The 21,683-nt window shown below is 37.1% G+C and overlaps 2 protein-coding genes across 6 annotated transcripts; both read right to left on the reverse strand.

The window, feature by feature from the left end:
* Positions 1-536: 536 nt before the first annotated feature.
* HEMD (uroporphyrinogen-III synthase family protein) lies at positions 537-11,697 on the reverse strand. Of its 5 annotated transcripts, none has more exons than XM_059597431.2 (10): positions 11,438-11,696; positions 6,869-6,956; positions 6,289-6,355; positions 5,526-5,644; positions 4,812-4,904; positions 3,656-3,711; positions 2,568-2,653; positions 2,083-2,217; positions 1,073-1,138; positions 537-974 (listed from the first exon to the last, which is right to left on the reverse strand). In XM_059597431.2, exons 1-9 carry the CDS (start codon positions 11,642-11,644, stop codon positions 1,090-1,092), a joined length of 900 nt encoding a protein of 299 aa, XP_059453414.1. In that variant the 5' UTR covers positions 11,645-11,696; the 3' UTR covers positions 537-974; positions 1,073-1,089. The 5 variants fall into 5 exon arrangements, with proteins under 5 accessions (XP_059453414.1, XP_059453413.1, XP_088374347.1 ...); XM_059597430.2 differs by having other exon boundaries at positions 537-963; positions 6,289-6,358; XM_088518221.1 differs by having other exon boundaries at positions 6,289-6,358.
* Positions 11,698-14,500: 2,803 nt separating this feature from the next.
* LOC132184312 (polyadenylate-binding protein RBP47C') lies at positions 14,501-20,181 on the reverse strand. Its single transcript, XM_059597893.2, has 6 exons — positions 19,501-20,181; positions 17,773-18,244; positions 15,818-15,879; positions 15,594-15,724; positions 15,281-15,377; positions 14,501-14,893 (listed from the first exon to the last, which is right to left on the reverse strand). Exons 1-6 carry the CDS (start codon positions 19,858-19,860, stop codon positions 14,732-14,734), a joined length of 1,284 nt encoding a protein of 427 aa, XP_059453876.2. The 5' UTR covers positions 19,861-20,181; the 3' UTR covers positions 14,501-14,731.
* Positions 20,182-21,683: the final 1,502 nt, after the last annotated feature.

Consider the following 21,683-nt stretch of genomic DNA (forward strand, 5'->3'; position numbering starts at 1 on the left):
TTTCGAGAAAGAGGATTTTAGTTGTAACACGTTAAACTTGCAATCCTCAAAAAGACGCCAAATTCTTTATCTGCTACAAATGATCGTAGCTAGTATTAGGGTCAGACTCCATTTTCAGGTACCACCTTATGTTTTCATTTTCACCTTTGGACTTCAAAAAATTACTTCCAACTTTTAATTGGTACGCAACTCACCCACCCATGGGGCTTCGCCAACTACCACATTCTTATTGGGGGGATGGAGGTGCAATTTAACCCAAAGACTACTAAATCAAACCAACATGCTTTTGTCCTTATATAGCGATAAACATACTTACCATCAACGCAACATACTTTTTCCCTTATAGTGATAAATATATTAACCAGTGTTTTAGCTTCCAATAAAGTCTCAGAACAACAGGCCATATGTGGGGACCATAATTTTACACTCAAGGTGACCCAGCCATAAACTTTGATGAGTTGCGGCAAAATTAAGAGGGATTACAGCATGTCATTGGGAAGTAAAACTTATGCAAGTCACAGCATAGAGGATAATGATGATAGCATAAAAAGCTTCTTCTCTTATAAATTGAGCATAAAGAATTTAAATATAGAAAGCGGATGATACAGCACAATATATGGACCAAAACAATAGTCACCAGACAAAATCCCTTACAAAAATTTAGTAGTCAGTGTTTCATGAAGTAGCAAAACCAAATCTTGTCAACAGAGTCGGCTGATGTTGGGTTTAATATGAAAACGGAAAGCTTTCTTTGTCACAAATTCCTCTGGAAATCCCTTGACAAACCTCGAAAGAAAGTTCTGCCCGTTGGAAATGGTGTCTTCAGGGTGTAAAAGAGTGTCATACACCTTTCCGTCATGCTGCTGCTAGCAAAAAAATTCATCTTCGTCTTGCAGCTAGTTTGTGCAGAAGCTGCAACGCAATAATCCTGAACTTGTTGCCTCGTTCTCAGCCTGCCAAGTCCTGGGAGAAAACTAGAGAGAAACCACTCGATTAATTTTTTGAAGGAAAGGCAAAGAGGGAGAAAAAGGTTGATGTTACAACTAAAGACGCAGGAAAAAGAAAAGGCTACCTTGATAAAATCACTTTCTAGAAATGATCATGTGCTCCCAATGCCTCACGGATGCTGTCAACCCACCTGCCAACAATTTATGAAGAAACATCTTCAATTGATCCGCTAGAACAATCCCAAGATTTATATAGGCAACTTAACTAAGCATGAAGAAGTGCGAGGATAACTCATTACGGGCATAATAAATTTTAACCATCAAAAGCTAATCTTGATGAAAATGTCCAAGCTAGAACATAGATAATAGCTCATTAAATCCACCACCCAATTTACATAGAAAACCACGCTTAACTAGAACAGGTTGCACCAAATTCCTAGCTGCATCAATCTCACTGTCTAAGGGTGTTGAAAGCACTCTAACATTGACGGAATCTATTTATCTTTTACCAAAAATACATGTACCAACTATATCATGTTATATTTCATAATTTACCATAATTTTTACATGTTATGATAACTTCCTTTGTTTGATTTTAAAATGGGAAGAGACTAGTATCACTGCTTCTACTTATACAAGAGCATGTGCCATCTCAATGGTTGTGGTTTTTTACATTTTGAATGGCAATTCTCTTTCATTTTTAAAAGAAATAGAAAAAAAAATGCTGACATTAATAGCCAAAAAACAACTAAAGGAAAAAATAGTTAGTCAAATGAGTTTAATGGCATACATTTGCCACTTCCAAAGACTTAAAAATTACAATGAAAACAAAACAAACATTCAAAAATCAAATTTAAATAAATAAAAAAGTTCACCCAACCAGCAGTGGAACCAACCTTATGATAGAAATTGTGTTTAATACTTAATTAGGCATGTTAGAAAAGTCACATGAAAGAAGCAAAAGCGTTCCTAATCAGTAACATATACATGACCCATTTCCTCCAAGTTCAGACAACAGACATGATGCGTGCTAGTTCAGAAACACTCTTAGCATAAGCGTTTGTAATCAGTAACATATATCAAGGAGGCACTGGCATAAGGTAAATCTCCCAAAAAATAGGTAAAGAAACATTACCCTTCAAGGCCCGGTTGTGCCGGGTAGTACACATTTTGTAGGCCTAATCTTTTCCCAGCCAAAGCGGTTGTCTCACCGATACAGGCGACTGAATTGTTCCACCTCTTTGAATCCAAAATAAGTTTAACCCAGGCTCTGTGGCAATGGAGATTTATGAACAAAGTGCATGATGTAAAACTTCCTCATCGAAAACCCCTGATCAATCTAGGTAGCCCAAAGAAGAAAAATAAATATAAGGTGTTCCATTGACCCTGATTATATGGAGTGTAACCATATAATTGACTTAAACTGCATCTAGGTAGTAAATGTATGAAATGGTCAATTGGGCTGGCACAGGGGCAACTGCAATTCAAAATGTCCTTATTGCAGGACAAATAAAAGCATCTATGAAGAGTGAAAAAAGTTAAATGCATGTCAAATCACTCTCTGTAAATCAGGGGAAACTAATTAAATATCATATAAATAAACGGCAACCAATAACACACCGAACCGCTGAAGGTGAAGCAACTGCAACAACAGGAGTAGAAAGTGCCTGCTTTAAAAGCACTGGGTCAACATGCTGGACTGGTACCTGGAAGAAATCATTTCAAATCAGGGGTTAACTGACATATTTAGCAAAATTGGTTATTGCAAATCGCCCACTTGATATTAGTTCTCAGGTACCAGAAAGCAACTAATAACAGACAACATAATGGAAATTATGGTTTCACATGACATGAAACAGTGATTTGGCTTCTTTTTTCTTTTTCTTTTTTTGTTTTTTTGATAAGTAATTGCCTCTTGCCCACTTACTTGATGGTACTAGCATGAAGATTGACCACAGACAACCATTAAATTCAGTTTTGCTGCAACACTGGCTTTCTTAGGTTGGGATACAAGCTAAAAACTCTTCAAATCATAGGGCACTAAAATCCCTCAAATCAAGAGATACTCCAATGATGTCATCCAAGCAATATAAAATGGAGACAGGGCCAGTTTTTCAAGCTATTTGGATTATCATGCATGAAATTCATGATAAATAACGGAATACAATTCTGAAGTATTCACATTCTGTAGAAAAAAACAAGCAAAAACTCATAATCGAACTTGACTTTAACCAGATCAGAACTCATAAATTCAGTCTACTCAATGGAACCACTAGAAAGAGGGCACCATTCAATCCTCTGCAACTGCTAGGTGTGGACATATAGAATGTGATTAAAGGGTCAAATATAAGAAAACATCAGGACAAATACTTGTCCATCAAACTGCAAACCTGAACTCTCTTGAACTAAGGTAAATACATGACAAGTGCATGTCAGCATGTGTGACAGAAAAATAGACATACATAGGCCCAACATTGCAAAAGCACATGAAGCAGATTTGTTCCATTAGAATTTACAGTAAACATGTTCTCAGAGTCGCATAAAATTTTCTTTTGATAAGTATTAAAAATCGCAAAAGCCACAACCCAAGTACACAAGAATAAACATATGTTCTCAAACTCGCATAAAAATTAAACATCGATACTTTTGATGCATGAAGACAGCAACTCAAAGACCCACAGCTAAACCGCTAATGCTAAGTACTTTACCGTTGTATATGTATTTAGCCTTGTGACCTCAAATCCACGACTAGACAAGCCTTCCTCTGTAAAAAAACCATAATGATTAATTAAGAGTACTTCGCACAGCCTTGTTTAGATATAAAGACAAAGATCAACTTAAAGTGTGATGCTGACTTCTAAATTATGATCTATAAAGAATACAACCTATTAGGCTTGGACTAATACGTGTTCCTTCTCAATATGAAGACAAGAAGGAGCTTCATCACTATGAGAGTCGCCAATTACCAAAATTACAAGAATCAAACTTTGTATTGAAATTATTTAATTGTTGAGACATGAGCATGAAAGTTAATTGGCCATTCAAATACATAAACTACCCAAGAAGCATCATGGAACACGAAATCCCTACAAGTAATAGCCACACATAGTGGGGAAAATGGAGCCTATCATAATTTCAATTCAACTCTTGTTAGTTTGAATACCGAATACACTAAGTAAAAATGGTGGAAAAGAGTTACAGCAACATATCTCTAGTGCTGTGCACAAATAAATAAATACATCATACACAACAGGGCCAAACACTACTGCAAGGAAATGTTGCTCATTGAAAAAAGTAAAACAATTGACGGTGCTTTAAAAACATCACCAAATTGAGTCAGCATGTTGGTTTTTTGCAGTTATGAATTCTAAACTCTTGCGGCCTCAACACAGGTTTTAAGCTATTGAATTTTCATCCACAGGCTGATTTATATGTTTCTACCCTTTTCTCTTCATAGTTCACAGCACCTTTGACAATTATTCTTGGCCTATTTGAATGTGTATCTTCTTCATGATTTAACCTGAAATTGCCTTTGCAAAGTGCCAAAGTGTCTCAAAAATATCCTCTATCAAATTTTTTAACATGATTTATCTCTTGTTAGCAACATTCTGTGGGTTCTGTATACCGCTAGATACTTTAAGGTAATAGTTACAAGACACATCCAGCTCCTACAACCCATCAACTATTTGATCACAGAGTACATCCACCTAATATTTTACACTTATCATTGTGCAACCAACCAGATTGATTATGCAAAGCAATCTAATGAAATATAAAATAAGTAAAGATATTTAAGAGAGCAATTTTAAGTGTTAAGATGGCCACATTGGAAAGGAAAGCATATACAAGAAGCATTTCACATACCAATCTCATTGCTAGCTTTTGCAGAAGCAGGATATAAAACTCTGCATCTTTTCCCATTCTTCGGAAGCTCAGAAGCCAGAACCTTACCCGTAGCTGGAGTAATACAATTTACATAAAGAATTCATATTGTGATGCTTAACAAAGACAAACTATAATAATTTTGCTGAACAATGAATTATCCAATGAGCAAAACATTATAAAGAGTAAATCATGCTAATAATCAAACCATATATGTGTGTGTGTGTGTGTGCGCGCGTGTGTGTGCATGCATGCATGTATGTATGTATTTAAGTACATATGTACATGTATGTGTATGTGTACCTGCATGAATGATGAGTAAAGAACAAAACCTAAATGTAACCAAGCAAACCCCTCAAAAACAAATTGACAATTCAATAATTGTCACCTCAATGTAACAAATTAAATTTCTGCAACCACAGAGTCATCAATATGTACCTCCCTAACATATTCATTTCATCCATCTGAAATGCCAAAAGTTTACTTCATACAGATTATCAATATTCTTATTCGATAATCATTCATAAAAATAAAAAGAAAAGAAAAGATGCTTATTCAATAACGCCCTGCATAGGATTGGTATGTATTCCCCGCATTCTCATTATTCTTAGCTAGAGACTGAATGAAGCATAACAGGCAATAAAATGCGGGTTTAAATTTTATTACAAGCCAGCAGATACATATGTGGATGAATACCTTTTGAGGGTGCAAAGGCAACATTGAGTGATTGCTTGGAGAACTGCCTTACATCCTCAAAAACGCTCGCTGTACCAGCTCCCACAACACCTACATTAACACTTGGGGTCCCAGCAGCCCTAAGGTTTTAAATTAAGATGAAGTTTATCATTTTTGCCAAGTTTGTAAAAGAAAAAGAAAAGGAAAAGAACAGCTTATTAAAGATCTCTTTAAGACACCTTATTTTATATTTTTGGGTAAGCTAGACACTCTATTTATGATAAGCTAAATTGAATCCAGCATCTGAGGGAATGAATCCATAACGCGCAGGGCACAACTCTGTGTGTGCGTGAGCATGGAAAAAGAATAATCAAATAAAGAAAGAATAACACCTATGGCATAACCACAAAAAAAAAAAAAAAATTGATAAGTAATCAACATATATCATTAAAAGCATAAGGCACCCTTAAGTACCCAGAAAGTATACAAAAGGAAACACCCAACTAGAAGGAGAAAAAAGAACAAGGAAATCACTATAAGAAATCATCAAAACTAGTTAACAAAAGAGAAAATTTTAAAAAGTCAATCACCATATGCATAAGAGAAAATATTTCAATCAAAAAATATAATATACACATCCTAGGATTAAGGACAACAAGCAGATAAGGAAGACCAAAGAGACAAAGCACAAACAAAAAACATGTCACATCTTCCAGAAAAATTTTCAGGAAACAATGGCTATATTAAGTGGGTCAGAGTATAGTTGCAAAGTTCTAACCCTTACTTCCATGCTTCCAGAAAGACTGAACCCGCCTCGGGGGAAGTTATTACAATCCAGTCAAATTCTGTGTCTGCTGCCATAAACACAAAAGAAGAAAGAAAGTGAACAATAAATCCTAGACTTATAGCATGGATTATGATGAGCTTCTATAACAACACAACAAATTCAAACCAGGCATCATAATTGGTAAAAAGCCACTCGACTATTCAAATCATAATTTGAAAAAAAATAAAAAGAAAAAGAAAAACCATTTTCAATTTAAAAAGAAGGAATAAATCATACTTAGCATATCTCGTATATTCACAAGCCCAAATTGATCCATGCCTGACAACCAATACTTAGCTATATGGTAGCAACAAAACAGCGTTCTCTCTGAAGAAAAACATGGAGTGTCACCTAATTCTAGCTAATCATACATGATGCCACAGAGAAAAGACAGTGAATATGGCAATCATCGTGTAAGCTCAGGCAGTCCAAACACTACTCTAACTTTGATCCCAGGTAGAATGGAATCACTGGCACTTGCACTAAAAAAATAGCTCCATACCACCAACAAGCTAGACCACAAAGATCATGACCTTACCACTTATTACAGAAGAAAGCATATCCCTATCAGGACCATGTGTATGCTGAACGAGGGGAAGCTCCAGACAGTTGATCCCATGCTTTGCCTGAATCCAACATTTAGAAATTTCATCTTAATTTGCAGAGATATTTGACCACCCATGCAACAAGGATCCGAATATAATATGTTCCTCATAGTGGACAGATATAAGGCAATGTTTCCACTTACTTCATTATTGTCAAATACCATGAAATCATTATCAATTTGAACAGAGGCGTCATCAAAGTTATGGAGGCTTTATCAAAATATTAATGACAACAATAATAGTGCAAGCAACTAGTTAGAATGGTAAGAAAAACCACCAATAACGCATTGTTAACAGCATGCTTTTTTTCACCTTACAGAAAATAAAATTTTAACTCTCTTCTTCTACTAGATTAGTAAATGAGAAGGGAAAGGAAACAGAAGAAAATTACAAGATTTTCCAACATTGGTACACCAAAATTTTCTCTTCAAAAAAGTTGATTATTAGGGGCGAGGAAAGGACGCCACAACTTTCTTACATAAATAATATACTTTTCCCTATACTTTCTCGGTTTCTCCTCTTAGTTTCCAAATTGTGGACATAAATATTTTCCTCCTTTCCATGTTTTCTCTTTGTTTGAGCAGTTTTCCGAATGATGACGTGGAATGGGCCTTGTGGACGGCTTGATTACTGAGGGATCAACTGGATATGAAAGCAAAGAGAAAAGATCAAAGCTGCCGGCGTTGTTCGGCTGGGGGAAGCTCCGATGCCTAAGTTAGTGACAGTGTTTAAGAGAAATATAACTTCGAAGATTATGGAAGGGACAAAGTATATGCAAAATATTCAGTTCTGGAGGGAAAATTTTGAGAAAGAACCCCCTTTTATAGGCATCGGGTTGCTCCTGTTCATCTAACACTGTGGACTTATTGAGGGTCCACGTGTCAACAATATATTGAGAAACAGTAAATAGGGCATTTATTCAGATATATCTAATATTCCGAGAGTGTTTCTTGGGAATTCATATTCGTGTGAGGTTCGGTTTACCGAGCCTTCTAACCGAGCGTTGTTCAATAGGCTCAAGTGGGCCTAAAATTGCCGAGTATAAATATGGTGAACAGTAAAAAGGACTGAACTCTAGGGATGGGCAGGCAAATCGTTTTACCGGGCCCAACTCAGCTGATCCATGACCCAACAGTTACCCCCAATTTCCTAATATAATAGATTATGGAAATTTCATTTTTCAGAGAATGGGTCAGCTTTCATAAGTTCAGTTCTGCTTTTGACAAAGCAAAACGCGGTTGGCTTTTAAAATTTTGAATTTTGAATAATTTCTCATCATTCAAGAAAGAGATAATGTATAACGGGAACAATAAATGTCTTACCTCCGACTTTTGGGATCCATGTGTCAAGCTTTTGGCGGTTTGGAATTGGGGTGGCCACGCGTCAATATCCACATGGAGAGTGAAAAATAGGGGAGGGCACCATTTTGTCAAACCCTAGCTTCTAGGGCATTAAATGCGCCGATTGAGATTCGTCTTCTAAGGTCTTTTTAAACTGTTTTCTCTTCGCTCATCCTTCACAGTTTTTAGTTGAGAAGCCATTGTTATACCTCTGTGAGACTGGCCCTTCTTCACCCAAACCTCTTGGCCGAGTATTATTTCTCGAGAGTGGTATACTTCAGAACTTCGGTCGAATCTGTCCCTTCAGCCGAACCTTTTGTCCACTCAGACTGTCCCGTATTTCATTACTTGGATTTTCTTCTTCCCCTAATCGAACCCTCGGTAAGCCGTCTTCGTTTAAGTGTTGCCCATATCCTACTTCAACAAGGTCTCTCTTCTATCCCTCGTCCACTATTCCCTTACCATCGATACCTGATGAGTCGTAGGGTTGAAGACGTCCCTAGTGTATTGGGTGATTCACACCCGGTCACATGGGAATTGAAAATATCTGTAGATGATGAACCCGAAATTCGCCAAATCTGCCAGTTACCTGCCTCGGTTCGATTGCGCTTTGATACCGACAATGTTGGGGCTGTGGTGGATGCCTATAGTAATGAAGTTTGTGTTTACATGGAGATGTTTCGGATTGGCTTGAAACTTCCATTTCCTAGAATAGTCCGAGAGCTATTGAGCTATATTCAGATAGCTCCTCACCAGTTGGCGCCGAATGGCTGGAGGGTATTCTTCGCCTGTATGGTTGTTTGGTCAAAGATTCTTGGAGTGGAGCATCCACTCACCGTCGTGGAATTTCTAAAAATTTACCGGCTAACAAAGTGTTCCAAAACTGAATTCTTGTTCACTTTCCAACTCCGAAAGAAAATGAAGCCCCTTACCTTCAGGCGTACTTACTCCAGCAACAAGTGGTGGAAAGATGAATTCTTTTTTGTTCAAGGTGATTGGGAATTTTCACCTTCAGAAGTAATCAGGGACCCAAGTGTCCCTCGGGAAACTATTGCCCCATCAAATCGAGGTAAAAACCGAGCTTCATATTTATTTACTATATCTTTTTGCAGCAAAGCTAATCCTGACATCTGCTTTCAGGTCAACAAGAACCGAGTTTAAACAGGGAGGAGGCGCAGCGTGTAAGGGACGTATTGGATCATGCCGAGCTTCATCCTCTGGAGATGGATTATGATGCCCTCATGACTGATGAGAACCTGAGGCTATATGTGTGGACTTCTGCACCCGCAAGGCTAGTAGAAGTTGCTCCACCGAGAGTACCAATTACAGAGGTGCTGACAAGACCGACTGTTGGGGCTGGAGGACCCTCTAAAGGAAAGGGCAAGAGGAAAGCCAAGGATGCCCTTCAGAAGAAACCCTCGGTAAGGCCACCAGTTGCCTCTAGAGTATCTCTGGTTATTGCTGATGAGCCAGAAGATCCTGAGATTCCTTCTTTAGAGATGAAAAAGAAAAAGAAGAAGAAGAAGGGGACCGAGGGTAGTTCGCAGGCAACAAGGCCAATTGTTGAATTGGAGGCCGAGGAGACTGAGGCACATTCGGTCCCTGAAGCAACAGGGACAGTACCAGATATAACTCCTGATGTTGAACAGCCTACTCCTCACGTCCGAGCGTATTCCTCGGTCCTTCTCAACTAAAAACTGTGAAGGATGAGCGAAGAGGAAACAGTTTAAAAAGACCTTAGAAGACGAATCTCAATCGGCGCATTTAATGCCCTAGAAGCTAGGGTTTGACAAAATGGCACCCTCCCCTATTTTTCACTCTCCATGTGGATATTGATGCGTGGCCACCCCAATTCCAAACCGCCAAAAGCTTGACACATGGATGCCAAAAGTCGGAGGTAAGACATTTATTGCTCCCGCTATACATTATCTCTTTCTTGAATAATGATAAATTATTCAAAATTCAAAATTTTAAAAGCCAACCGCGTTTTGCTTTGTCAAAAGCAGAACTGAACTTATGAAAGCTGACTCATTCTCTGAAAAAATGAAATTTCCATAATCTACTATATTAGGAAATTGGGGGGTAACTGTTGGATCATGGATCAGCTAAGTTGGGCCCGGTAAAACGATTTGCCGGCCCATCCCTAGAGCTCGGTCCTTTTTACTGTTCACCATATTTATACTCGGCAATTTTAGGCCCACCTGGGCCCATTGAACAACGCTCGGTTAGAAGGCTCGGTAAACCGAACCTCATACGAATATGAATTCCCAAGAAACACTCTCGGAATATTAGATATATCTGAATAAATGCCCTATTTACTGTTCCTCAATATATTGTTGACACGTGTACCCGGTAAGTCCACAGTGTTAGATGAACGGGAGCAACCCGATGCCTATAAAAGAAGGTCCCTTCTCATTATTTTGGTAACTTCTTTTTCCCTTCAGAACTGAATATTTTGCATATACTTTGTCCCTTTCATAATCTTCGAAGTTATATTTCTCTTAAACACGGTGACTAACTTAGGCATCGGAGTTTCCCCCAGCCGGACAACGCCGGCAGCTTTGATCCTTTCTCTTTACTTTCATATCCAATTGATCCCTCCGTAATCAAGCCGTCCACAGGGCCCATTCCACGTCATCATTCGGAAAACTACTCAAACACTCTTTTTCTTTTTTTCTTTTTTCTTGCAGGAAGTGAACCAAATGTAGCGTAAAGAAGATTCTTAAATGATGAAAATTGGCCTTTATTGGAATGTACAATCAGTCTCAATGACACGCAGCTAATGCAACAGCTTCAGCGCATTTCGTCTTTCTTATGTGAGAATTTTGGTGAGAATGCCACCAAATGTGAGGATTTTGTCTATTTCATTGTATCAAATAGACAAAACAATGAAAATGCCACGTTCGTCTCCACATTAAATGAAACACCTAATGTGAAGAATCAAACATCGAGCCACACTCAAAAAAACAAGCACAAAAATACTCTAAACGATTTGAACACAAACAATGAGAATGCGAAAACTATAAGATTAATTCATAGGACAGTAAAGAAAAAGCAATATAAACCATTTCAAAACCCTAGAAGTCCAACAGAACGCAAAATCAAATATACATCTAAGCAAATAGCAGATAAAGTTAGGAGCACGGAGAGAAAAACGAGTACCAGAGCTTTGATGAGCTTGCCGTTCTTGCCACGCTCTCTGGTCACCACCACTCTCGGCGAAGAAGTAGAAGCCGAAGAATCCAAAGAAGAAGAAGAAGAAGCTCGGATTCTGAAAGTAGAGAGAACGCCTCGCCGATGAAGTTGCGGACGAGAAGAAGAAGAAGAAGCGGAAGTGGACGGTGGAGAGAGCGCGCAGAGAGAAGCCATTGTAGACGTGTTGGGCAGAGAGAAAATGGACAGGGCCAGCTGTTGGCTAATTATAAATCCAATTACTTTATTGGTTATCCCAAAATATCTTGCAAAAAAAGGGTGTTAAATAATAATTAAAATAGCGCCGACCCAATCGGTTACAGTAGGTACACCTGTAGCAGCTGCTCGAAGCCACGTGGCTCATACTGCTACTGTGGTCCCCGGGAGCATATTTTCCTTCATTTGTTCGGTTGAGATCGGGTTTAAATTTGAAGTGGGATGAATGGACGGTAGATATCTAAGGAAAATTAACGGGCTAGGAGTTGTTTGGGTTTTTAAATAGTAGGTCTTTCACGTACAAAAAAATAAAAATAAAAATAGTGGGTCTTTCTGCGTCCCAACTGCCCTACCCAGCCCTAGGATGCTGTGCGCCCTGGCATCCAACAAATGCCAGCTCTTACACAGATTCGCGAGTTTTATCAATTATGGTTGTGGGTCTATGGTGACCACATGGGCTACATCATCAAGACCGTTCCTTTTCTTTGTTTAGTTTAGATTCGGAAATCGCACGGGTCGAAAAGGCCGTGGAGATTAATAATTTTTTTTTGTACTCTCACAAATTCCGAGCCGAAAGAAAATCTTTATTCGATTATATATGGACTCTCTTATAGTTAATTGGACCCCAAACTTTTGGAGAAGCGAATCTGAAAATTAAAGAAAGAGTGATGCAATGGGTGACGTATTTGTGCTGAAAATTAAAAGAAAGAGTGATGCAATGGGTGACGTATTTGTGCTCCACGTGCATGCGCCGACTAGGAGCTGAGTTGGATTTGGGGGGACCATGGACACGGATTACGTTACTTTTACTTTTTGGAGACTTCCAGTTAAATTCGTAGAGTGGAATACATAATTAAGGCATGGCTCAAAGAGTATAAAATTATAACTTTACATTGTTAAAAAAAAAAAATTATAACTTTACATCAAACACGTTTTATCGAGGACTCCTTTGCTGTCATTTTGTTTTAAATATCAAAATTAACATAATTTACTCAACTTCCTCCATCTATTCAAATCCTTTGCTATCATTCCCTTTTAAATATCCATTATATTAGGATTATTAACATTTACTACAACATTCTTATATATAAATTAATGTGTTAATTTATGTCACACTTATCAATTTAACCACTAAATAATTAAATTTATTTATCAAAAATTTTCACTCATATTGTAACAAATGGTACTTACATAGTTATATGGATTGACACTTAAATATATAAGTGAATCGTTTTTTTTTAAAAAAAAAAAAACAAAAATGTAAGTGACTCATAATAAAAGTTGTAGTATCAAGTAAGAATAGCGCAAAAAAACTAGGCTATAAAACAATGTTTGAAGTACTATGGTTTTTCTTACGACCTCTTTATAAGTTGGTGTAACGGTTAATAACTAATAAAATGATTTAAAGTTTATTGTGATCCACATCCACATTAAGCCTCTCGCACACTCGTCTTCGTCACTTAGACATCTCTCTCTCTCTCTCTCTCTCTCTCTAACAAGCATGCAATGTACATAAAGTTTTTATGGGCCCCTTAATCATGCTAAGAGCATTCTCATTCCAACTAGTAAAATGTTATTTTGGCTAGTCGAAATGCTAAATTGTGAGCAAAATGAGCTGTATTCGACTCAGCAATTTTGAAAAACATTTGATGAGCAACTCGGTGCTTACTGTTTTACTCACTAAATGTAAAAACAAAGCATTTTTTTTTTTTAATCTATAACATTTTCCTTCATTTCAATAAAAAAAAAAAAAAAAAAAAAATCATTGAGAAAAATATATATTTAAATGAAATAATGAAAATGGATAGATAAGATAAAGGGCAGGACATAGCCCGTCACATAGGTGCTTTGAAAAAAATGAGTAACTGAAATAATTTTTTTTTTTTTTTTTTTGGTAACAAAAATAGAAAAAATGCTCTAAATGCACCATGACCTACTTCCTTGTGCATTCATTGTTTACTCGTCTAGTAATGGTAGTTGTAGCGGCGGTTTAATATAAAAGAAAATTTTGAGTGAGTAGTTTGTATATATATTGAAAAAGAAAGAATGAAATATTCAAATTAGTAACCTATACTTTATGAAGCGTGGTTTCGAGTTGATTAAACTACCTCTTGGGTAGTCTATATTTTTGATGTAGTGTGTTAAAGTGAATAACTATAAGTGGCTATTCAATATAATACAAAAGATATTTTGGCTAGTTTGCTAGAGGAAAAAAATGACACATAATAACTAAATATAGCTAATATTAGCCATTTAGCTAACTTCCTCAATTTGCTTATTCATTGACCCAATCGATCCTGTTGTCGGTGTCATTGATAATGAGAAGCTCTCTGACATCTGAAAAGCTTCAAAGATGGAGTCTGTTCAGAAAATACTTTTCTATTTTCACAATAAAAAATAAAAATAAAAAACACACATTTTTCTCAGAACTATTAACAAACAGTTGAAAACACGAAGCACTTTTCAAAGCCATTTTCAAACATACTTTTGTTAATGAAATTCAAACCTTTGCTTGAATGGGCATTTGGGTGGTTTTTATCTTCTGCTGGAATTGGGTTTGTTGATTTGGTATCAACGGACGTTTCAAAGAGGATCTCTTTGACAGATTATTCTTCTATTTGGAGGTGGTGTAGTCGTAGCTCCAATCTGTAAGCATCTTTATTGGATTCGGACCTTAGAGGAGGGAGGAACCATTGTAGCTTATTTAGACTGCAGATGGCTGGTCAAAAAAAGAAAAACACTACATGATAGTAGGTTAAACAATGCAACTTTTCTGCATCAAATACCCCCCTCCAACAACACACAAACTCGAGAGAGTCGAGAGAATATCCAACAAATAAGTTTCTCATTTATGTCCCGTGATTCTTAAAAAATAATTTAATCAAATCCCTAAAAAATTACTTCAGGCTGTCAAAATTCAGTTCCACTCCACAATTGGAGGGATTCTTAAGAATTCTACAGAACCAACCAAGTTACAGAGAAATTGGGCAAATTTTGCCCAGTCTAGCGTGATACTGTCTAATTTCTAGAACTACAAGTGCAGTTCCTTCAGCTTACTTGTTGTTGGTGGTTGCCATAAACAGGGTAAGCCCCATATGCAGCAGCGTACATGCTTGGGTCATGAGGTAGGGGCAGAGCATATCCATAACCATCATAAAGCTGCCCTCCATAGTACGCCCCATTCCATTGGTAGCCAAAATCTGCTCTAGACTGCCAGATCCCAAAAAGAACCAATTAAGAAAAATAAACTGACAAGAAATCAGAATTTTTGAGCAAGATAATATGAACAAGATGAATAGCTTTTGCAGGTCATTGCAAAAGACTTCTACAGCTATAAAAATTCATATTCTATGGAACCACCATGAAAGAAAATGACTATATACTTCCTGAGAAAAGCAGATAGCAATTGCTTTGTTTAGAATTTACATGAACAATGATTCAAGCAAAACGGATTAATGACTGTTAACAGTACACCCCAACTTAATTGCATGATGAAACATTGTTCATTAAATCCCCAAAAGTTGTTTCCAAACGCACCCAAACATCAAAAGGTAGTGGGAGTAAGGGACTTTTCTTTTGGGCAGGGGGGAGGACTACCTGCTTATTTGCGGGATTGCGACCCCATGAAAGCCGCACTGTTTGCTTACCAATTACTGTGCCATTCAGTTTCTGCAATGCCTCCTCTGCATTATTTCTGCTCAATAAGAAACAAGATAAAATTTTAATATACACACCCTTTTTTTACCCTATCAGTGAGTTACACACGCCCAATTAGTCCTAAATCCCCAATCATATCCTTTATCCTGTTCTTACACGAGGAGGAGGAACCGGTATAGTTACAACTCATTAGAAAAGTTTTGATGTACCATCTCTTGATATGACAAAAAATAGTTACGGTTAGAAACTCTACCTGTTAGCAAACATTACAAATCCACACCCTTTTCCAACAGGTATTTTAACAGAGACTATCTCACCATACTGTGAGAAAGGCTGCTTGAGGTCTTCATCGGTGACATTAGGATCAAGGCCTCCAACAAATATCTAACATAAAATTTGGTTTAGCGAAGTAAAGAAGGGAAAGCTCCCAATGGCTATAACTTAAAACCACAACCACATGAAGAAGATGAAACTCACTGTTGTGTTTGTCGAATCCCTGTCAGACTGGTGTGCTGGCGTACCATTTGAGGCATATCCACCTACCAAAACCAAGAAAAATTAAAGCACATATTTAAATGTGCAATGTCAAAGTTATAATCCATGGTTACATAAGGATAGCTCCCTTGATGCTTCAAACCATGTTTTGAACCTACTATGAGCAACCTTTTTTTTTTCATGAGTACATATGTATCAGAAAGAGAGGACGAAGGGATGCAATCCTAATAAATGGGTGGTATACAAGAGAGTACACCCAAAGTAAAAAAGAAAACCGCTAGCTTCTTAAATTTTAAAAGTTCAAGAAACAAATTACAGAAGAAAAACAACTAGTAGCAGTCATCCAACTATAAATTTAATAAAGAAGGAAGAATATGTTTTTTGGAGAAACAACTTGGTTGGCAGGAAATTAGAAAGAAATAAAAATTTAAGGAAGAGATCCTCAGATACAACTATTCTTTGAATTTTCGCATTGAAGACATATGTCCACATAGAACCTAATCACAAAACCCCATAATGATCTGATTTTGGGTCATGCACAGGAGACCTTGGACCAATAAGGCATGTTTTATTTACTAGTTGACATCAAGCAATGAGACGTTATGCAACAAACTGATGATCTTACTACTGAGAATCCTAAAGCGATGCAACATAGATTACTTCCCCTTACCACCCCACACCTTCCTTTTTCTCTCTCTGCTAAAGATTTTATGATGAAACTCATTATACAACAGCAAAAGAAAACATTAAAGCCTAGTTGACTACTCATAAATCAAAAAACAATCTTAATGATACACAAGGCTCCTTCAATATCAAGTCCCTCCTATAAGGAACAGAAACTAACACTAGAATCTTTTTATTATTGCAATGGTCATTCAATTATCATTCAACATATTGGGATTTGTTCCCTTTACATGATTTCTTAATGAATATATTTCTAAATGTGCTGAATAAAAGAGTAAGAAGAATACAACTGCTCCACTAGTTAGATTCGAGCTAGTAGCTATGACATGAGGCAGGGAAAATGCACCACATGAAGTACAAAAAATATCAGCTGACACCAAAAGGTTCAAAAGAACAAAAAAGGCAGAAAAGTAATACAAATTAAGATGATATAATGTTCAGATAGAAGTAAATAATAAATTATCAGGGGTTGTAACTGAAAAACTACAAAGAAGGAAAAAATGGCAAAACCCAAGTGGCTCCATTAAAAATAACGTGGCATTTGTAAAAGTTTGTTGATGAGGAAAGATGAGAAAAAACATAAAGCTAACACCTCAATCCTGTGACAAAGCTACTCTTTTGAAAATCTAGATTCTGTATATTCATACAACCAAAGTCTTAACTGTGGTCACATCAAAACCAGTGCTGGTAGAACATTCATTCAAGCTATAGATTGGAATTCCATCAGCTGCAAAGTTTGGAAAGAAAAGACATAAAAACAGAGAGATAGAACAGCCATCTCAAAGTTGTAGCACAAGTAACGTGGGAAAGGCATTTAAAGGGAGAGGAAAGGATCAGAGACAGATTTCACTGTCACATAGATCAAAGCTGGAAATAGCAGCTGCACATATGAGATGGTGAGATTCAAGACGCCCACAATAAAAATTGTCTTTAGATGAAACATTGCAGAGGATCCTTAAAAACTTGTCCGTGTGTGTGTGTGTGTGTGTGTGAGAGAGAGAGAGAGAGAGAGAGAGAGAGAGCAGAACAAGTAATCTGAGGAAAATGACAGTTACTGAAAAATACATAGAAGTCCTACCAGTATGAAGGTATCAAGTACTGCAACAGCTTTACTTCTCATAGAAACAAAAGTGAGGAAAACACAGTATTTGAATGGTGAAAATAAATATTTCTATATTAACATAAAAAACCAAAGAACCAAAATAACAACTTAAACTTCTTATAATGGAAGCTACTAGAATATAATTAGGTACCTTGTGATTGTTGATATCCAGATGACTTCCTGGGTGTTGCAGCACCAATGCGCATAGGCCTGCTTGAACAATAAACACCATTCATTTCAGTAAGGGCCTGTGATCTCTCATTGTCATCTCCAAACCTCACAAAACCATAACCCTTTGAACGGCCAGTATTGGCATCAAAAACAACTTTTGCAGCTTTGACAGATGGATATTTACTAGCAAAAGTTTCTTGCAATAAGCTATCTGTAACATCTGCGGCTAAATCTCCAACAAAAATAGAGAGATCGGGAACATTATCCGAACGCTTTTCACCCGTGCTAAATGTTGCCCAGTTCAGACGGAAGGGCTGTTCAGTGTTAGGCATCAAAATGCCAGCATAAGTTTGTAAAACTTTTTCAGCTATTGTATGTGAAAAAAATTCCACAAACCCATAGCCCTCTGATAAACCAGTATGTTTATTGCGAATAACCTTAATGGAGGCGATCTGCATGAAAAATAACAAAAGTTTAGACGACATAGAAACCAACTAAACAGACAAAAGCAATATGTGGCAATTGTTCTAAGTGGTCATCTATTTTGATGGCAACAATTACAATGCTTTTTTTAGAAGTAAATTCCAGCTGAAAAGATTATTTTTCCCAAAAGATAATTGAAGGGTCATGATAAATCGGCACAAACTTTACACACATGCACAGCAGCCACACACACACACACACCTGTACAAACACACGCATGCATGTGTGGCTTGCAAGCACAAAAAACGATTTTGAAAATACAAATATTGAGTTCAAATTACTTATCTCACACGCGCACAGTAATTTGACCTCAATTTTTGTATTTTCAAAATCCTAAATCGTTTTTTGATAAGCATATTTCCAAAATCGTTTATTGATAAGCATATTTCCAAAATCGTTTATTGATAAGCATATTTCCAAAATCCTATCATAAAAGGATTGTTTCCAATGGCTTCCTAACTTCCAATCCTTAGCCAGGCCAAAAGTTTCTCTCAATTCCTGGCACCATTACCATATTGCTATTTATTGGTGCCTCAAAACAACAAATGAGGGAGGGCCTAGTGCAATCCAGCTTAGATGCTAACACGCATTCTATGTGGTAAAAGCAATTTAGGAAGCTTCAACCCTCTATCCCCATGGACACCATGCTACGAGGAAGCGCCAGATATATCAAGCATTATAGAATCAACTGGCGAAACTTTCTCTTTTTTCTTTTTTTAGCCAATAACTCCATCTTCGCACCAATTTCCCTGTTCTTGAGTTTGGCTTGTATCCTATTATTTAATAGCAGGGCATTAACACATTTAATGCTTAGAAATGTCCTGACCCTTGATATTCAATAACAGATGATGTCCTGTTATTGAATAACAGGATACAAGCCAAACTCCCTATTCTTTACCTCATTCAAGTATAAACCACAAATTCCTCTACATGCGCTACCATTGCCGAAAAAATAAAGATACCGTTTTTCACCTTTGTCCATATATAATACAACGTTCACATACATAACCTAAACCAACAATGTCACACAATCCACTCCAAAAAATAACACCTTGCCCAAAACATTAACATAAAAAGCTTCCAATATATATGCATCAAATCCCACGAATAGGTCCACAAACAATTCCAGATTCATGCATATACGCAAATACGAACGTGTATGCTTGTACGAATACACGTCTATGCTACGTATGCGATAAAGAAAAAAAAGAGAGCATATACGGACCTCGCCGGTGGAAGCGAAGCAACTGTGGAGGTAATTCTCGTCCATCCAATGGTGCAAATCGCCGACCCAGATCGTCTTATTCTCTCCGCCGTCAGATCCCTGCTGCTGCGGATGTTGGTGTTGTACCTGCACACGCTGCTGGTACGGGTGGTATGGCACGTAGTGCGGCGGCGGAGGAGGAGGCGGCGGAGGTCCGTAATGCTGAGTTGGCATCATCTGGTGCTGCATTACCATCGCCGCCGCCCGATACTGTACCGCCGGCCCCCACTGAGACTGCGGCGGCTGCGCCTGATGCTGCTGTGGCCGTTGATTGTGCTTCTCCACCTCCTGCGGCTTCGAATCAGAGCCGTTCGATTGCATCTTATCTCTCTCTCTCTCTCTCTTTCAATCACTCACTGTATAAACGTAAAACAAAGATTCAGATTCAATAACCAATATAGCCGAGATTCAGAGAGAGACAGAAGAAGGGTGTACGGTTTAGGGTCTTAAGAGGAGGATTTATTTTGAGGGTGATGGACGCGGTTGTAGTTGTGAACCGTTGGATTAGGCGGCAAGGGTTGATGGTGTCCGTTGGATTCGTAAACTGTGATATACATAACATAATACATTGCTATTCTTGGGTTCTCTTTGCTTTGGTCTCTCTCGTGGATCCGCCGCCAGCTCTCGCCTTGGTTTTGCCCCCTCCTTTAGATATATATTTTTCTCTTATTTTCGGATTTCTTCTTAGAATTTTTATTAGTAGCGCTGGCAGTTAGTTTTCCACTTTTACCTCACGAATCCGCGTCATCGTTTGCAATTTCAAGTGACTATTTAAGGCTGTCAATCTCCTACGAGTTCTAAAGCCAAGTATAATTATTATAAAAATTAGGCGAGTGTTTGCGTAATTTTAATTTACTTCTTGAGTTTTTAAATTCGACTTTTAATTTTTTTAATTTCACATTCCTTCTCACTGCAGGAGGGGTGATTCGGTCCAATTCTTATGTACCAAATACTATATAGATATGATGATGGACCATATCACATAAATAAATAAAATGATTAAATGATTATTGAGGTGGTTTAAAGTGAAGAGGCAGTGAATGGGTGTTGTTTTTGAATTTTCATTATGTTAGAATTAAATGATTAAGTAAATAATTAAATTTATTATCGATTGAATTAATTACTAGTGGACGTGCATGATAAATATATCATGTGGAATATTGACACCAACGTTGTCCTGTCCTTTAATCCGTGACCCCCAAACGGCAAGACGTTGCTTCCTTAACCAAGAGTTCCATAATTAATTCTTGTGAATTTCGTCTTGCAACTACAAATGGCAATGCTTTTGCGCTTGAAAAGGTAGCTTAAGAGAAGCATTAAAAGACACAACTTGAAAATAACCAACAAAATCTTTCATTTTGTATTTTGGAAGATATTTTATAAAAACTTATTTTTCATAATTAAAGTAATATATTACGTACATCTTAAAACTTATTTGGGTGATAATCTTTTAATTAGGAAATCTAGAGTTATCCCTCTCCAACTACTAAACAATTTAAATGTCCCCAAAACTTTAGAAAGTTATAATTTATTTCCTTAATTATATAGCTCTTACCAACCCAACATTTATTATTTTAGTATTTACTACATTTTTACCATGATAAATGCCGATATATAGTGCAAATCTCAATCATTTATTTTAATTTTTAAGTAAAAATGTAAGGAAATTGTCATGACAAAGTATTCCAAGGGGCCAGCTACTGTCCAAAATCAAATTATCTAGGAGTGAGCCTTTAATTGAAAGAAATTATATAGCCAAACCCATTCTCTCTTTAGAAGTAATAAGCACTATGGGTGACGTACGACAGAATATAGTGCCAACGTTGCTGTCAAATTTTTTTAATCTTATTAGATAGTTGGAACCCAATTAAGATTTGATAATTAATATAATTTTAAGGAATATTTTAATATTGATCATGGAGGTCAAGATCGTTCAATTGATTGTCAATCATTTGAACAATTAAGTATAACACAAGTTGGTTCTTATGATTTCAGGAGTTGTTGGTACCTATAGGCCGGCCCATAGGGTTTAATAATGACTCAAGCTATATATAATCCTAATTAACGAAGGGAATAACTGAAACGGTTTGATAAATCGATTGGATACATTATAAATTTTGGCAAATTAATCTGTAATTATTTGA

Source organism: Corylus avellana, chromosome 7, assembly GCF_965113065.1.
Source record: "Corylus avellana chromosome 7, dhCorAvel1.hap1.2, whole genome shotgun sequence".
In the NCBI taxonomy this organism is placed as follows: domain Eukaryota; kingdom Viridiplantae; phylum Streptophyta; class Magnoliopsida; order Fagales; family Betulaceae; genus Corylus; species Corylus avellana.